This window comes from Vipera ursinii (genome assembly GCF_947247035.1).
Source record: "Vipera ursinii genome assembly, chromosome: 7".
NCBI classification, from domain to species: Eukaryota; Metazoa; Chordata; class Lepidosauria; order Squamata; family Viperidae; genus Vipera; species Vipera ursinii.
The window spans coordinates 3,158,151-3,173,381 of NC_139521.1; the positions used below are offsets into that span (position 1 = coordinate 3,158,151).

The following is a 15,231-nucleotide window of genomic DNA, read 5'->3' on the forward strand; positions in this document are numbered from 1 at the left end:
AAGCTAATTTTGACTGATTAGCTTCTTTGGAAGCAGATCAGATAATCTCCAGAGGTGTTTCTGGTGTTAGGTTAAGAGCAGGCCATGCAGACGTCTAAGCAGAACTTGGCATAACTTCCTTTTTATTATTAGTTTATAATATAAAATGTAAAGATGCAAAAGAAAATAGAAAAATAAGGGAGGGAGAAGGAAGGGGGAGAACGTATCTGACTGACTCCCTTTGGTGTGGGTTGAATAAGATAATAACATCAGAACTCAACTTTTTGCTTTTACGTAATAGTATAAACTAGCCATTTCTATAACAAAAAAAAAACGATCCAATCGGTAAAACCCAAAATCAAAAGTTTCATATTTTTCACCTACCTCGAGCACAAAGCCCAGAAGCGGTTTCCAAGTAGAAACGAAAGTAATTGTGTGTGTGTGTGTGTTTCCCTTAATCGAAGCAGTCAGTTTAGCCAACTCTGGGTTTAAGTCTTCTTTAGTAAAATGCAGCACGCTGGATCCCAAAGATGCTTTTTCAGGAGGCAATTGGAGTTTCTTGTTTTTCTTTGAAGACTTTTGGCTTCTCATCCCAGAAGCTTCTTCAGCTCTGCCTGAATGGTGGGGAATGGAAGGATTTATACTCCTTGCAGACGGCTAATCATTTACATTTTTTTTAGAGTCGTTGAGGTCACTTGGACCCTGAGGACACAGACAAACCTCCAGGTGGCCTCAAGGACTCTAAAAGGATGCAAACGACCAACTGTCTGCAAGGAGTATAAATCCTCCCATTCCCCGCCATCCAATCAGAGCCGAAGAAGTTTCTGGGATGAGAAGTGAAATGTCTTCAAAGAAAAACAAGGAAGTCCAGTTGCCTCCTGAAAAAGCTTCTTTGGGAGAAGGATGAAAGGGAAAGAGGAGGATTAAGATGCGATGAAAGGAAGGAAGAAGACAGAGAGAGTGAGAAAAAAAGGAAGAAGAAGAGCAAGAGGAAGGGGGTAGAAAAAGGAAGAGGAGGTGAAGGATAAGGGAAAGAGGAAGGAAGAGGAGGAGGCCTTTTCAAATGGCCTCAACGACCCTCTCAAAGGATGCAAATGACCAGCTCTCTGCAAGGAGTATAAATCTTTCCATTTCCTCCCCATCCAGTCAGAGCTGAAGAAGCTTCCTGGATGAGAAGTGAAACATCTTCAAAGGAAAAACAAGAAAGTTCAGTTGCCTCTTGAAAAAGCCCCTTTGGGAGAAGGATGAGAGAGGAAGAGGAGGAGGAAGATGGGAGGGAAAGAAGGGGAAGGATAGGAGAGAGAGAGAGAGAGAGAGAGAGAAGAGTTGCCTCTTGAAAAAAGGGCCTTTGGGAGAAAAACTCCACTTACTCAACCAACGCTGAATGCCGCTGGCTACCCCTTCACTTATTCAGACTTTTCTTTGCCAGAACTTGGTGGTGGCGGTGAGCGCGGAAGGCTGGTTTCACCTCTTTGACGTCACCCCGCCCTCCAAGCACGGGGACGCTCTGGGCCACCACGAGCTCCTGACCTCAGACGACCCAAAGCTGGCATTTAAGCAGCACATCCCAGCCAACACCAAAGTTATGCTGATTAGCGACATCGGTACGTGGACGCTCCCTTTGAACAGGAGCAGCTTTCGAAAGTTAAGGATCAGCCATAGGCCTGTGGGAGAGGTTGCGCAGGTTCGTGAGGATAAGTCAAAACAGAACGAGGAGGAGGAAAAAAAAGGATGCTAAACCCTTGACCAGTAGAACAAAGCTTACGAATTACAGTTTAGCGGTGTGGCTTTTAATTGAGTTTTTTTTTTAAAATCCCATTTATATCCCGCCCTTCTCCAAAGACTCAGGGCGGCTTACAATCTAAAGCACAAATCAATGTGCTTAGCCAGGGGTGTCAAACTCAATTTCATTGAGGGCCACATCAGCATTGCGGTTGCCCTCAGGGGGCCGGGTGGGTATGGCCAGGGTGGGCGTGGCTAGAGTGCGTATGGCCTACTGGTTGGGCGTGGCCAACTCTACATCGTTCGCATCAAGGGTGCCTATGGGGGCCTGGGCAGGAGTGGGACAGATCTGAGGGTCTCTGGTGGAAGGAGGGTCTCTGGGCCAGGACCAAGGCAGTGGGGGCCGTTCCCTCACTGTTTCCAGGATGGCTTCGCGGGCCACATGAAACCACTTCGCGGGCCGGCTCCGGCTCCCGGGACTTGTGTTTGAGCAATAGCCTTCATTCTATGTATATGCCTGCTTATTAGGGCTTATTAGGCCCCCCCCCAAGCGGCATTATTACAAAGTCAGCTTATTGCCCCCAACAATCTGGGTCCTCATTTTACCTACCGCGGAAGGATGGAAGGCTGAGTCAACCTTGAGCCTGGTGGGACTCGAACCTGCACTAATTGCAGGCAGCTGGGGTTACTTAAGGAGGCATTAGCCCACTGCTCCACCAAGGCTTATCTTGGTGGAGTTTTAAAGAAATACAGGCATAGTTCGCTCAATTGCCTTCGGAATCAGTTTTGAACCTTTGGAATAAAATTGAGCACATCGGCTTCAGAAATCATTTTCCTTTTTCCTGCAAGAAAGAGCTTTATTTTTTTTCCCATTCTGCCTTATAGGAAGATTTTGGAAACAAATAGGCCAAAGGTCACCCCCGACCTTTTGGCCACACCAGGGATCGCCGGTTCCGTGGAGAGAGATTTTTTCCGCAGACCGCAGGGTGCGCGGTTTCGTGTGCTGCCTGCATCTCGCGGATGGGGCTTTGCTTGTTTGTTGCGGACTGGTTGTCGGCATGCCGCAGACCGGTGCCGGTCCACGGACCCAGGGGGGGCAGTTGGGGACCCCTGTCTTAGGCCATCGATTTAAAAAAGAATGGGTTCTTGGAGGAAGGTGTTTGGTGTTCCTTCTTGATTTTCTGCAGTTGGTTCTTCCGCCGTACAAAACACAGACCTGCTTTGCGTTCTCCGCAGATGGAGATGGGAAAAATGAGTTGGTGATAGGCTACACTGACCGGGTGGTGCGAGCCTTTCGCTGGGAGGACTCGTCCGAGGCTTCTGACCACCTCTCTGGACAGCTGGTGCTGCTGAAAAAATGGCTGCTGGAAGGACAGGTGGGACACGAGGGCAGCACGACGGCATAGAAGTTCCATAAATCAGTGAAGCCGGGGGAATGGGACAGGGGCGCCATACTTAGCCTTGCAGCTGTTGCCTTCTGTCAGGACCCACCCCAATCCACGTCTTAGGAAAACAAAAACTCTCGGAGTCAGTTCTAGTCCAAAAGGGAATTTTTACTAGGACATGCTTGGTTGTGGAAATACAAGACAGGACTTAGTATTGTTTTACAAATTGAAACTTTATAAAGGGTTCCCGGTTCAACCCCCCCTTCCCTCAACTCCATTTGATCAGCCCCCCATCATTTTACTTCGTGTCATCCCTTTCGTGGGAAAAAGGGAACTTCGGATCTTTACGGTTATTGCCTTCTTCCTCTACAGATTCAAATGGAGACACAGGCCAGATGCCTCCTTCCCTAACCCTCCATTTTGTTCCCCCAGTTCAAAAGAGTTCCCTTGGTCTTTGAAATAACCTAAGGCAGGCTGAATCCACATCCGCTCCTCCTTCCTCGGGAGATGGCAGAATCCAGGGTGGGGGGGATAATGTTTTAAACATACATTTATGAATGTGATATAAATGGATTCTGACACCTTCTTTACTTCAACTTCTGTCACTTTCGATCTGTAATTCCATCACCGAAAGAACCTCCCAAGACCGGGAGGAAAACAAGAGGAGGTATAAAGACTCTTTGCCCTGCGATTCGATTCAGAATAGAGCTGGGAGGGACCTTGGAGGTCTTCTAGTCCAACCCCCTGCTCAATCAGGAGAACCTTATGCCATCTCAGACCGGTGGCTGTCCAGTCTCGTCTTAAAAACCTCCAGGGATGGAGCGCCCACGACTTCTGGTGGCGAGCTGTTAATTGTCCTCGCTGTCAGGAAGTTTCTCCTGAGTTCCAGGTTGCTTCTCTCCTTGATGAGTTTCCATCCGTCGTTCCTTGTCCTGCCTTCAGGGGCTTTGGAGAAGAGGTGGAACCCCCACCCCTCTTTTCTGTGGCAACTGATGTGAAAGGCCTAGAGCCATCCAGAAATGAGGGTGGCTTAAATGGTGCATAAGGAGAAGGGAGGGAGGGAAAAGAGGGAGGGAGGAAGGAAGGGGAGGAGAGGGATGGAGGAGGGAAGGAAGCAAAGAATGAGGGGAGGGAGGAGGGGAGGAAAAGAGGAAGCAAGGAAGAAAAAAGGGAAGGAGGAAGGAAGCAAGGAAGGGAAGGAAGGAAGCAAAGAATGATGGAGGGAGGAGGGAAGGGAAGGAAGGGAAAGAGAAGGAAGCAAGCAAAGGAGGAGGGGAAGGAAAGGGAAGGAAGGGAAGGAGGAAGAAAGGAAAGGGAAGAAAGCAAGCAAAGGGGGAGAAGGAGAAGGAAGGAGGAAGAAAGGAAAAAGGGAAGGAAGCAAGCAAAGGAGGAAGGGAAGAAGGAAGAAAGGAAAAAGGGAAGAAGGAAGGAAGGAAAGGGAAGCAAGCAAAGGAGGAGGGGAAGAAGAAGAAAGGGAAGGAGGAAGAAGAAAAAGGGAAGGAGGAAGGAAGGAAAGGGAAGGAAGCAAGCAAAGGAGGAAGGGAAGAAGGAAGAAAGGAAAAAGGGAAGAAGGAAGGAAGGAAAGGGAAGGAAGCAAGCAAAGGAGGAAGGGAAGAAGGAAGAAAGGAAAAAGGGAAGAAGGAAGGAAGGAAAGGGAAGCAAGCAAAGGAGGAGGGGAAGAAGAAGAAAGGGAAGGAGGAAGAAGAAAAAGGGAAGGAGGAAGGAAGGAAAGGGAAGGAAGCAAGCAAAGGAGGAAGGGAAGAAGGAAGAAAGGAAAAAGGGAAGGAGGAAGGAAGGAAAGGGAAGGAAGCAAGCAAAGGAGGAAGGGAAGAAGGAAGAAAGGAAAAAGGGAAGGAGGAAGGAAGGAAGCAAAGGAGGAGGGGAAGAAGAAGAAAGGGAAGGAGGAAGAAAGGGAAGGAGGAAGGAAGGAAAGGGAAGGAAGCAAGCAAAGGAGGAGGGAAGGAAAAGAGGAAGAAAGGGAAGGAGGAAGGAAGGAGAGGGCAGGAAGGAAGGAAGCGAAGCAGGGGAGGGAGGGGGGATCTAAAATGCAGAGCATGGGACAGCAATGGCGGCCATAGTCGCACTGCACGTCCTCTGAGGTGACGAGCCTCGATTATTCTCCTCCTGGTTGAGGACAGGTGGACAGCCTCTCGGTGAACCCCGATGCCGACGGCTCTCCCAAGATGATGGTGTCCCAGCCAGGCTGCGGTTATGCGGTCTTACTCTGCACTTGGAGACAAGAGCAGCGGCCTCCCCCAGAGGCCTTGGACGCTTCTGCGTCGAGCAGGTGAGGAGACCCAGAACTCCAGCGGAATAACCTCCAGGGGTGTCCAGCTGTTGACCCCTTGCGGTGTTCGTGCGGCCCGCCATCTCTTCGGTCTCCCCAGGCACGGGAAACTGCAGTGTGGTTTCTCACGACCTGCGTTTTTATTCTCACCCCCCCAAATCGGAACTCGTTCCCTCCTGCCGGCGCCCCCGTAACTGAAGCGCCGATCCCGTTTCAAACCAGGAAAATGCACGGCTTCTTTAAGGAGGTGCCAGCCGCCCTGGGGAGGATGTCTGTCCCTCCAAACACACACACACACACACACACCGAAGCTTCTTTTCAGCTTCGGATCTAAATAGCCGCGCTTCTCTTTCCACCAGGACCCCCAAACTACAAGAGAATCCCACGTTAAACGTTCCGCATGTCTTGACCCCTCTTTAGGGAAGGCCCCATCCGGGATGTGGTTGTTCACCAAACATCGGGCAGAATTCACAACAAGAATGTGTCCACTCATCTTATTGGAACCATTGGCAGAGGTAAGCGGCATGCCACGTGCGAGTCGTGGCAAAAAATAAGGATAATTAGAAAAATATACTGGATTTCCACAGAAATGAAACGTGCAAGCTTCATCACACCGTGGCTTGGACCAGGGTGTCTCCAAAATTAGCAACTTTAGGGTCCGTGGACTTCAACTGCCAGAATTCTCCAGCCAGCTGTCATTGACTTGCCCTTTGAGCATAGAATAGAATTAGAATTAGAATTAGAATTCGAAAGAATAGAATAGAATAGAATAGAATAGAATAGAATAGAATAGAATAGAATAGAATAGAATAGAATAGAATAGAATAGAATAGAATAGAATAGAATAGAATTTATTGAAATATAGGATAGGATAGAGAATAGAATAGAATATAGGAATGAAGAATAGAATAGAATAGAATAGAATAGAATAGAATAGAATAGAATAGAATAGAATAGAATAGAATAGAATAGAATAGAATAGAATAGAATAGTGGAATGGAGTAGAGTAGAATAGAACAGAATGGAGAAATATAGAATAGAATAATGAATGGAACGGAACAGAACAGAATAGAATAGAATTTATTGTAATATAGGATAGGATAGAGAATAGAATACAATAGAATATAGGAATGAAGAATAGAATAGGAATAGAATAGAATAGAATAGAATAGAATAATAAATGGAATGGAGTAGAGTAGAATAGAACAGAATGGAGAAATATAGAATAGAATAATGAATGGAACGGAACAGAATAGAATAGAATAGAATTTATTGTAATATAGGACAGGATAGAGAATAGAATAGAATATAGGAATGAAGAATAGAATAGAATAGAATAGAATAGAATAGAATAGAATAGAATAGAATAGAATAGAATAATAAATGGAATGGAGTAGAGTAGAGTAGAACAGAATGGAGAAATATAGAATAGAATAGAATAATGAATGGAACGGAACAGAATAGAATAGAATAGTTATTGGAATATAGGATAGGATATAGAATAGAATTTAGAATACAATAGAATAGAAAATATGGAATGGAACAGAATAGAATATATTGAAATAGAATAGAATAGATATGGAATGAGATAGAATATAAGAGAAGGGAAGAGAACAAAAGAGAAAAGAATATTCTTTATTGGCCAAGTGTGATTGGACACACAAGGAATTTGTCTCCAAAGCATAAGCTGTCAGCAAAGGGCGCTTTCCTAACCAGCCTCTTGGACTTTGTCTCTGCAGGTTGTTCGAAGGAGCCCAAAGGCCTGGGTCTGTTTGCGCTCTGCACTTTAGATGGTAAGTCTTGATTTTCTTGGAATGAGGATGGGCACGGGAAGAGAGAGACGGGGCTGTATCTAAGAAGCTTTTCAGACTGTCACCACAATCGCAGTCAAGTTGCTCCTATAATCAAAACTGTCCCCCTAAGGACACTTTTCCAAAGCTGAAAGCAAAAACGGGATTATTGCTGAAGGTTCTCAACCCACCGTGGTCGAATCATGCGCGTACCCGAACGGAGCAGATAAGGGCCATTTTTTTTCTCTTCACTTGCCTAAGCTGAACACGCGCATGAGTTCTTCTGTTTTCTGTCCTTCCCCCCCCCCGCCCCCATTCCCATGTTGTAAGGCCAAACTCCCATTGTAGGTTTTGAGACTCCTGAAGAAGCTAAAATGTCCCGAACAATGAAAAAGGCTTGAATTCGCATTCCTTGATATAACATGCCCTTCCCTCAGACTGTCACTTGGCACTGCCATAGCAACAACCTACAAAGTGTTTGAAAATTGTAAGGTCCTGGGGCCAGCCTTGCTTGGACCCACTCCTCCTCCAGAGGAGCCCTCAAGAGAACATCTGGATTGCTACTAAGCCTTCCTTCCTCCCTTTCTTCAAGGAACCTTGAAGCTCATGGAGGGGGCCGACAAACTGCTGTGGTCGGTGCAAGTTGACCACCAACTTTTTGCTCTTGAAAAACTGGATGTCACGGTAAATATCTACGGAGATTCTCAGTCACTCAGGTCATAGCTATCCCAGAGGTGTGGTTTTTTTTTCAGGAGGCCACTGGACTTCCTTGTTTTTCTCCGGAGACCTTTCTCTCCTCATCCCAGAAGCTTCTTCAGCTCTGACCGGATGGTGAGGAAGTGGAAAGATTTATACTCCTTGCAGAGAGCTGGTCATTTGCATCCTTTTAGAGAGTCATTGAGGCCACGTGGAAGTTTGTCTGTGTCCTCAGAGTCACCTGAGTGGTGCAAATGGGTATGGAGCCTCCTTGGAACCACTGAAGGGACTGTGTGGTAGACTAGAGATGGATGATGTCCTATCCCTCCCTCTCTGTTGAGGGAGGGCTGTTAATTTTTGACCTAGACGGCCTCGTTGACCCCTCTTTCGAACCAGCGGTCCTCTCTGTCCAAAATGTGGACTTTGCCGTCTTTGAAAGAGAGGGCATTTAAAGGCAGATGGGCTGCTGAATCTTGTCGCTTCTTGGGTGGGAAAGAAAAGAAAAGAGGAAGAAGGAAGAGGCCTTTTCAAATGGCCTCGACGACTCTCGAAGAAAAGGCAAATGACCAGCTTTCTGCGAGGAGTATAAATCCTTCCCTTCCCCACCATCCAGTCCGAGGCCGAAGAAGCTTCTTGGATGAGAAGCGAAAGGTCTTCAAAAGAAAAACAAGGAAGTCCAATGGCCTCCTGGGAAAAAAAGCCACCTTTTGGGATGTCACGGCACGTTTCCGCCTAGCTAACTACACTTGGGGCACACAGATGTATCCAGACGCAGAAGGGAGTCTCAGTGAGAGGCATCTCTCAGTGAGAGATGGGAAGAAACGTTCTGGGCAACCTTTTCCTGAGGTACGCCTCTGCACGGTCATTCCTCGACTTTTTAACAGTTCACTTAGTGACTGCAAAGCGGCGACGTCACTGAAAGAAAAGGGGAGCGGTGACCGTTTTCCACACTTGACGACCGTTGCGGCATCCCCAGGGTCGCATGATCAAAATTCAGCCACTTGGCCACGGACTCCTACTTATGACAGCTGCGGTGCCCCTGGGATCCCCCTTTTTTTGCCACCACCTGACCAGCCAAGGCAATGGGGAAGGCAGATTCACTTAACCGCCCTGTTATTAGGCTAACAAGCGCCATGATTTGCTTAACGACTGGTGAGAAAAGTCGTGAAAGGGGGCCAAATTCAGCCAACAAACGCCTCACTCAGCAACATAAATTTGGGGTGCGGTTGAGGACTGCCTGCGTGCCCCTTGAAGAAAGGATGCCGAAGATGATGACCCTCTGATTATATTCATTTCCCACCTGCACCTGGCCTGGCGCCCGCTTTTTGGAAATTATAGTCCTGCCCTGCTCTCTTTTAACAGCTCAGACAATCTTAACTTGCCGCTGTTGTAGCCTGTTGTATTCTTTCGCTGCTTTTGTTGCACTCTCCGACTCGGGTGCCGTAGGCAGAGAGAGACAGAGCATGGCTGTCATTCCGACAGCCTTCTTTTAAGAGTTTCCCCACCCTTTTCAGGGTAACGGTTACGAGGAGGTGATTGCTTGCGCGTGGGATGGACAGACGTACATCATTGATCACAACCGGACCGTGGCCAGGTTTCAAGTCGACGAAAACGTGAGCGCCTTCTGCGCAGGTGAGCGATTCCCTGGTCCTTTACTAACTCCTAGGTCCCCGACCCCTGGCCTGCAGACCAGTCCCGGGTCCCCATCCCCGTGCCTGTTAGGAAGCGGTCCGTGCAGCTGCAGAGGAGTGAGTGAAACGTCCGCCTGAGCATGCACAGGAAGCAAGGTTGCACACACAGCCGTCCCCCCCACCCGCCCCAGTCCGTGGGAAAACGGTCTTTCCGCAACAGCAGCCCCGTTCTTGTAACCACACCTCCCAAGTCGAGTCGCCCAGGCCTAGAACAGACCGCCCTGGGGATGCCACCCCCTCAGCAGCATGGCACAAAACCACGGATGTGTATGTTGGAATACAGCTGTTCAGCTGTCGCTATAATCCACCTAAGGGTAGCACAGGTCCCATGAGAGTTTGGGGATGATGCCTGATTGATGTCTAAATTATGTCCACCAGGTTCTCATAATTAACTAGTCACACGAGAGAGCCACAGAGAGATCAGGTTGGCTTGGCGTGAATGATTATTGATAACCCTCATTTGCCCCCTCTCTAATGCTTTAATGCGCGCAAATTGAGTGCCACGTGACCGGTTCGAGTTTTGTCTTGAGGTGTCAAACCCACCCTGGTTAGTTACCTGGGCAGTTATCTTCCCCCTTTGCGATAACCAGCACAACACAAGCTCTTCTCCAAACCTTTGGCTTTATATCTGTTTTTGTGGTGTTTCTCGGAGGTCATACATTTGAGGTGAGACCTGCAAGATTCTGTGATGGAGTTGTCCGGTCTCTCTTTCAGTACCTGGATCAGAGGTGGAGAACCATGGGCCCTTCATGATTTGTGGACTTCAACTCCCAGGAATTCTGGGAATTGAAATCCACAAGTCACGAAGGGGCCATAGTTCTCTCCCCCCCCCCCCAAAATGCTGGCTCAGGAATTCTGGGAGTTGGAAGTCCACAAGTCACGAAGGGGCCATAGTTCTCCCCCCCCCCCCCGCCAATGCTGGCTCAGGAATTCTGGGAATTGAAATCCACAAGTCACGAAGGGGCCATAGTTTCCACCCCCCCCCCAAAAAAAATGCTGGCTCAGGAATTCTGGGAGTTGAAGTCCACAAATCATGAAGGGGCCAAAGTTTCCCCCATGCTGGCTCAGGAATTCTGGGAGTTGAAGTCCCCAAGTCATGAAGGGGCCATAGTTCCCCCATGCTGGCTCAGGAATTCTGGGAATTGAAGTCCATGAGTCATGAAGGGGCCATAGTTTCCCCCCCCCCCAATGCTGGCTCAGAAATTCTGGGAGTTGAAGTCCATGAGTCATAAAGGAGGCACGGTTCCCCAGCCCTGACCTAGACAGTCGTTCCCTCCATGAGTTAGATGTTCTACTCAACTCCATTTGTCTTTTTTGGAGAAAAGTTTTAAGAGGTGGAACTGAGGAATTCTCTCCTAGCCCTCAGAACAACATGGGTTCTTGAGGATGACATCCGTTTCCCAGTCTTTCTAGCGTTCCCTCCTTGCATTCGTTGCCTGCTGTCCTGTCACACAGATGGATGCAGAGTGGACCTGTCTTCTGCTGTCCAACAGCTGTAGGTGTCATTTTATTGACCTTGATGTAAGCCTGAAAAAACAAAGCTGCCTTAGGATTAAAGGAGAGGTGCCTTGTATGTATGCCTTTGCGTGCATTGCAAAGCACCGTCCCAGCAGGCAGGCAGAAGAAGCAACGGATGGAAACTAACCAAGGAGAGAAGCAACCTGGAGTTAAGGAGAAACTTCCTGACAGTGAGGACAATTAACCAGTGGAACCGCTTGCCGCCAGAAGTTGTGAGTGCTCCATCACTGGAGGCTTTTAAGAAGAGGCTATCTGAAATGGCACCAGGGTCTCCTGCCTGAGCAAAGGGCTGGACTAGAAGACCTCCAAGGTCCCTCCCAGCTCTACTCGAGCTGACTTGAGGGTTTGTGTAGCACGAATTCCTAGGCAGATTCACCCTCGAAACAAGCCGTTCCCTAAAAAATTCACACCCTCCCTAGAAATTTCTTTCCCAGTAGCGGCGGGGGGGGGGGAATCTTTCCACTCAGATTCTTCCCTAATGCTCTCCGTTTCTGCACCTTTGTGTTTCGAGGGGCTCCTCCGGACCACCCACCTCTGTAGGTTAAATTTCACATTTCGGGATTCGAAATGCCGCTTAGGGCTTTCGGCAGGCCCGACCGCCGAACTTTTGGCCTGATTCTTGGCCCTCCTCCGTCCTGTGCGCTTTGCTTTTGTTCTTGACCACTCCTGGTGTCGCTTCTCCAGGCTTCTATTCTTGCAAAGGAGACCATAACAGCCCCTGCCTGGTCTACGTCAGCTTCAACCAGAAGATCTACATCTACTGGGACATCCAGTTAGAGAGGATGGAGTCCACCAACTTGCTGAAGATGCTGCAGAATGATCCAGAAGGCAGAGAGCTGCTACTGCGCCTGGACGTCGGTAGGTCCCTGTGTGGCTTCCGCCAGGGTTTCACTGAGCCAAATATCCAGGTTGTAGGATCATTCCACTAGGATCAGGGCTGCCCAAGGATTACAGCATCAGCCATCACGGCTCTAACTGAAGAGTGTGCATCAACGTCGTCCTTGAATGCTGCTTTCTCGGACCCTTAAGGTCTCTGCGGCGTCAGCTCTTCGTTTCTTCCCCTTAAAGCAGTCTGAAATGGTATAGGGTTTCCTGCCTGAGCAGGGGGTTGGACTAGATGACCTCCAAGGTCCCTTCCAACTTTCATTAACTTTTTCAACCTTCCTGAGGCAGGGTTACTCGTGATGGAGAAAGGGACCTTTTAATTTATTTATTTTTTTAATTTTATTTTTTTTTCTTTAGTTCAGTTTGACTGTCACCATCATTATTTAGACGTTACTGTCCCTGACTGTCAAGACACTAGCCCTCTTCGTTCACTTTCGGTGGATTAATGCAGTAGGAAGATTCTGTTATTCTTCAATGAGAAACACTTGTGGGCCTCATGGGACGGTGATCCGCAAGATTTCTGAATTGATCTGAGCATGGATTTCCAGATCCTGGAGAAATCCGTGGGAATCTTGTTCACTTGAGGCCACCAGGAGCCTGTAAATGGCGAATCGCCCCACCGTATCCCACCCGTTCCAACTTCCCTCTTTATGGAAAGAGATGGTACGATACTCCAGGTAGCTCTCCACTTACGACCACTGTTAGGCCCAACGTTTCTGTTGCTAAGTGAGAAGAGGCGTAAAGTGAGTCTTGTCCCTGTTGTTCAGTTAGTAACATGGTCGTTAAGTGAATCTGGCTTCCCTTGTCAGGTCGCAAAAGGGGATCACGTGACAGCCCGGGCACTGCATCCGTCCTAAGTACACGCCAGTTGCCGAGCCTCTGAATTTTGATCACACGTGACCCTGGGGATGCTGCAATGGTCGTCAGTGTGAGAAACGGGTCACAAGTCACTATTTTCAGTGCCGTTGTTAATTTCGAACGGTCACTGTTCTAAGCCGAGGACTACCTACTCTTTTCCTAGGTTTTGTGCCCAGGGCTCCTATGAAGTAACAGTATTTTATCTTCCTCTTTTTCGTAGCTAAAGATGACGTTTCCGCTGTCAAAGACCTGATTCACAAGACCTTGTACTTTCCCAAGAAAGCAGTTCAGTAGTCACAGCCTGGCTTCTCACAGCCCGAGAAGCTCCGTCTGCAGCACTCGTGGTATATGCTTCGCCAGGCTCGTTCGGACCGACTTGTTCTGTCCCAGCCTACGTGAGTCCTTGTTTTGCTCACAAGGAGAAACTCCTGTTCCAATCAAGCAGGCAGGAAACTCGATCCTCAACACAAACGGCGGCCTTTGGCAACCAGCACCTCCCACACCTCCCCTTTTATAATTTAGCCCAGGCGTGGCTTTCCTAATGCCTTCTCCTTTCCCTTTGGAGCCGCCCCATTGCATTCCTCTGTCCTACTCGCTTCTCTTGCCAGCGCTTTCGTGCATCCTGGATATTTCCCAGCTGTGCTTCATCACTGTCCAACTCAGGCTCCCAGCGCAGCCATGTCTCAGCCTCCGCGGGCTGAGGGCCAGGCTCCGCGTCCGATTGTAAGTCTTGGAGCTCCGCGTCCGATTGTAAGTCTTGGAGCTCCTCAGAGCCTTCCTCTGACTCTCATGTCACTCCAGGCCCCTCCTCTTCCTCATCTGATTCCTCAGACTCAGCTGCCAGATCCAATGGCTGGCGAGGAATCACAACACAACTCTCCTCATTGGCGCCGATGCCCTGTGTTCCAGTCCTGCCAGGGCACAATCAGGAATGAGCAACTTGCGATAGAGGTTTATGGCAAGCAGCCTCAGTGACTAAAAGGTTCAGAAGTGTATGGCCTGCCGCATCAACGGTAAAGTTCAATTGCCCCTCGAAAAGTGCAGGGTTGAATATGCCGATGTGTCCGTGTAGATGTGTAAATGAATGGCTGGGATTAACCTTGTATTGTTATGACTTACACTTTCTTCCCCTTGGGGTTACTGGCTTTTAAGGAAAGCTTCAATAAAGAAAACTCTTGTGACAAGAGCCTTCTCGTTCAATTCGTAACATTTCCGTTATTCCAAGATATTGCTTCCTGTACCAGAAGGAACAGCAGTCTTCCAATGTTTGACGGGGCTGCCACAGAGAGGAGGGTGAAACAAGCTATTTTCCAAAGCTCCCAAAGGCCGAACAAGGAACAGTAGGTGGAGACTGGTCAAAGAAAGAGTCAACCTAGAAAACGAGAAATTTTCTGACAGTGAGAACAATCAATGCCTTCAGATGTGAGTGCTCCATCGCTGGAAGCGTTCAAGAAGAGACTGGAACAGCCGCTTGACAGAAATGGTAAGAGGGTCTCCTGCTTGAAGAGGGGGGTGGACTAGATGATCTACAAGGTCCCTTCCAACTCTTGTTATTCTGTAAGAGAGCCGGAGACGCTTGGCACCCAAGGAAAAACCAAGGCGGGAGGCGCTTCAGCAGCCTTATGGGGCCTCTGACACCCGGGATCTACTTTGGGGGGGAACCTCTGGAGGCCCCTAAACTGGGTTGATGGAGAAGCAGGACTCTTGGGAGAGAGAAAGCGGTCTGAGGATCTGCACACTTTGGGGCCATCCTCGGCCAGTTGGTCTCTGGGTTCCATTTTCCTAAATCGCAATAGTAGCAACAGCCACTCTGATCAGCTCCTTGCAGTTTTTGATAACTTGTGCCCAGAATACGGAATAACAAAAGTTGGAAGGAGCCTTGGAGGTCATCTAGCCCAACGCTCTACTCAAGCAGGAGACCCTCTACCAAGTCTTGTCTAGTGGCTGTCCAGTCTCTTCTCGAAAACCTCCAGTGACAAAGCACCCACAACTTCTGAAGGCAAAGCCGTTCCACTGGTTGATTGTCCTCACGGTTAGGAAGTTTCTCCTTAATTCCAGGTTGCTTCTCGCCTTGGTCGGTTTCCATCCATTGTTCCTTGCCTGGCCTTCGGGTGCTTTGGGAAATAAGCTGACACACGCACCCCTCTTTTTTGTGGAAGCCCCTCAAATATCGGAAGACTGCTATCAGGTCATCCGACATCCTTCGCGCTGGCAACCCAAAAGAAACAAGACGCTGTGCCAACAAGGGAGAGGAAATTGCGGAAACCGTGACGGGAAAGTAGATCCTTCATGGCCGCCGTGGGATCACCCCAGGAAGAGGGTCCCTCCCCCCCCCCACTTGACGTCTTGAGCACTTGAGGATAACGTGGATAATGTGGTTTGGGGAACTGGGGCAGCACGTGTGACCTTTCAGGCTATGG

General features: G+C 48.7%; 1 protein-coding gene across 2 annotated transcripts in view; it reads left to right on the forward strand.

Moving 5' to 3' along the window:
* ITFG2 (integrin alpha FG-GAP repeat containing 2) overlaps positions 1–13,995 on the forward strand; it is a 17,199-nt gene extending 3,204 nt beyond the window's left edge. The window contains exons 4-12 of one of the 2 annotated variants that reach the window (XM_083367695.1): positions 1,409–1,583; positions 2,938–3,077; positions 5,225–5,373; positions 5,794–5,888; positions 7,113–7,166; positions 7,756–7,847; positions 9,374–9,491; positions 11,753–11,926; positions 13,032–13,995. In XM_083367695.1, the coding sequence (XP_083223821.1) occupies positions 1,409–1,583; positions 2,938–3,077; positions 5,225–5,373; positions 5,794–5,888; positions 7,113–7,166; positions 7,756–7,847; positions 9,374–9,491; positions 11,753–11,926; positions 13,032–13,105 (1,071 nt within the window). In that variant the 3' untranslated portion in view covers positions 13,106–13,995. Of the gene's footprint in view, positions 1–1,408; positions 1,584–2,937; positions 3,078–5,224; positions 5,374–5,793; positions 5,889–7,112; positions 7,167–7,296; positions 7,848–9,373; positions 9,492–11,752; positions 11,927–13,031 lie in introns of those variants that run through there. The other variant, XM_083367696.1, reaches the window with a different exon arrangement.
* The last annotated feature ends 1,236 nt before the right edge of the window (positions 13,996–15,231 follow it).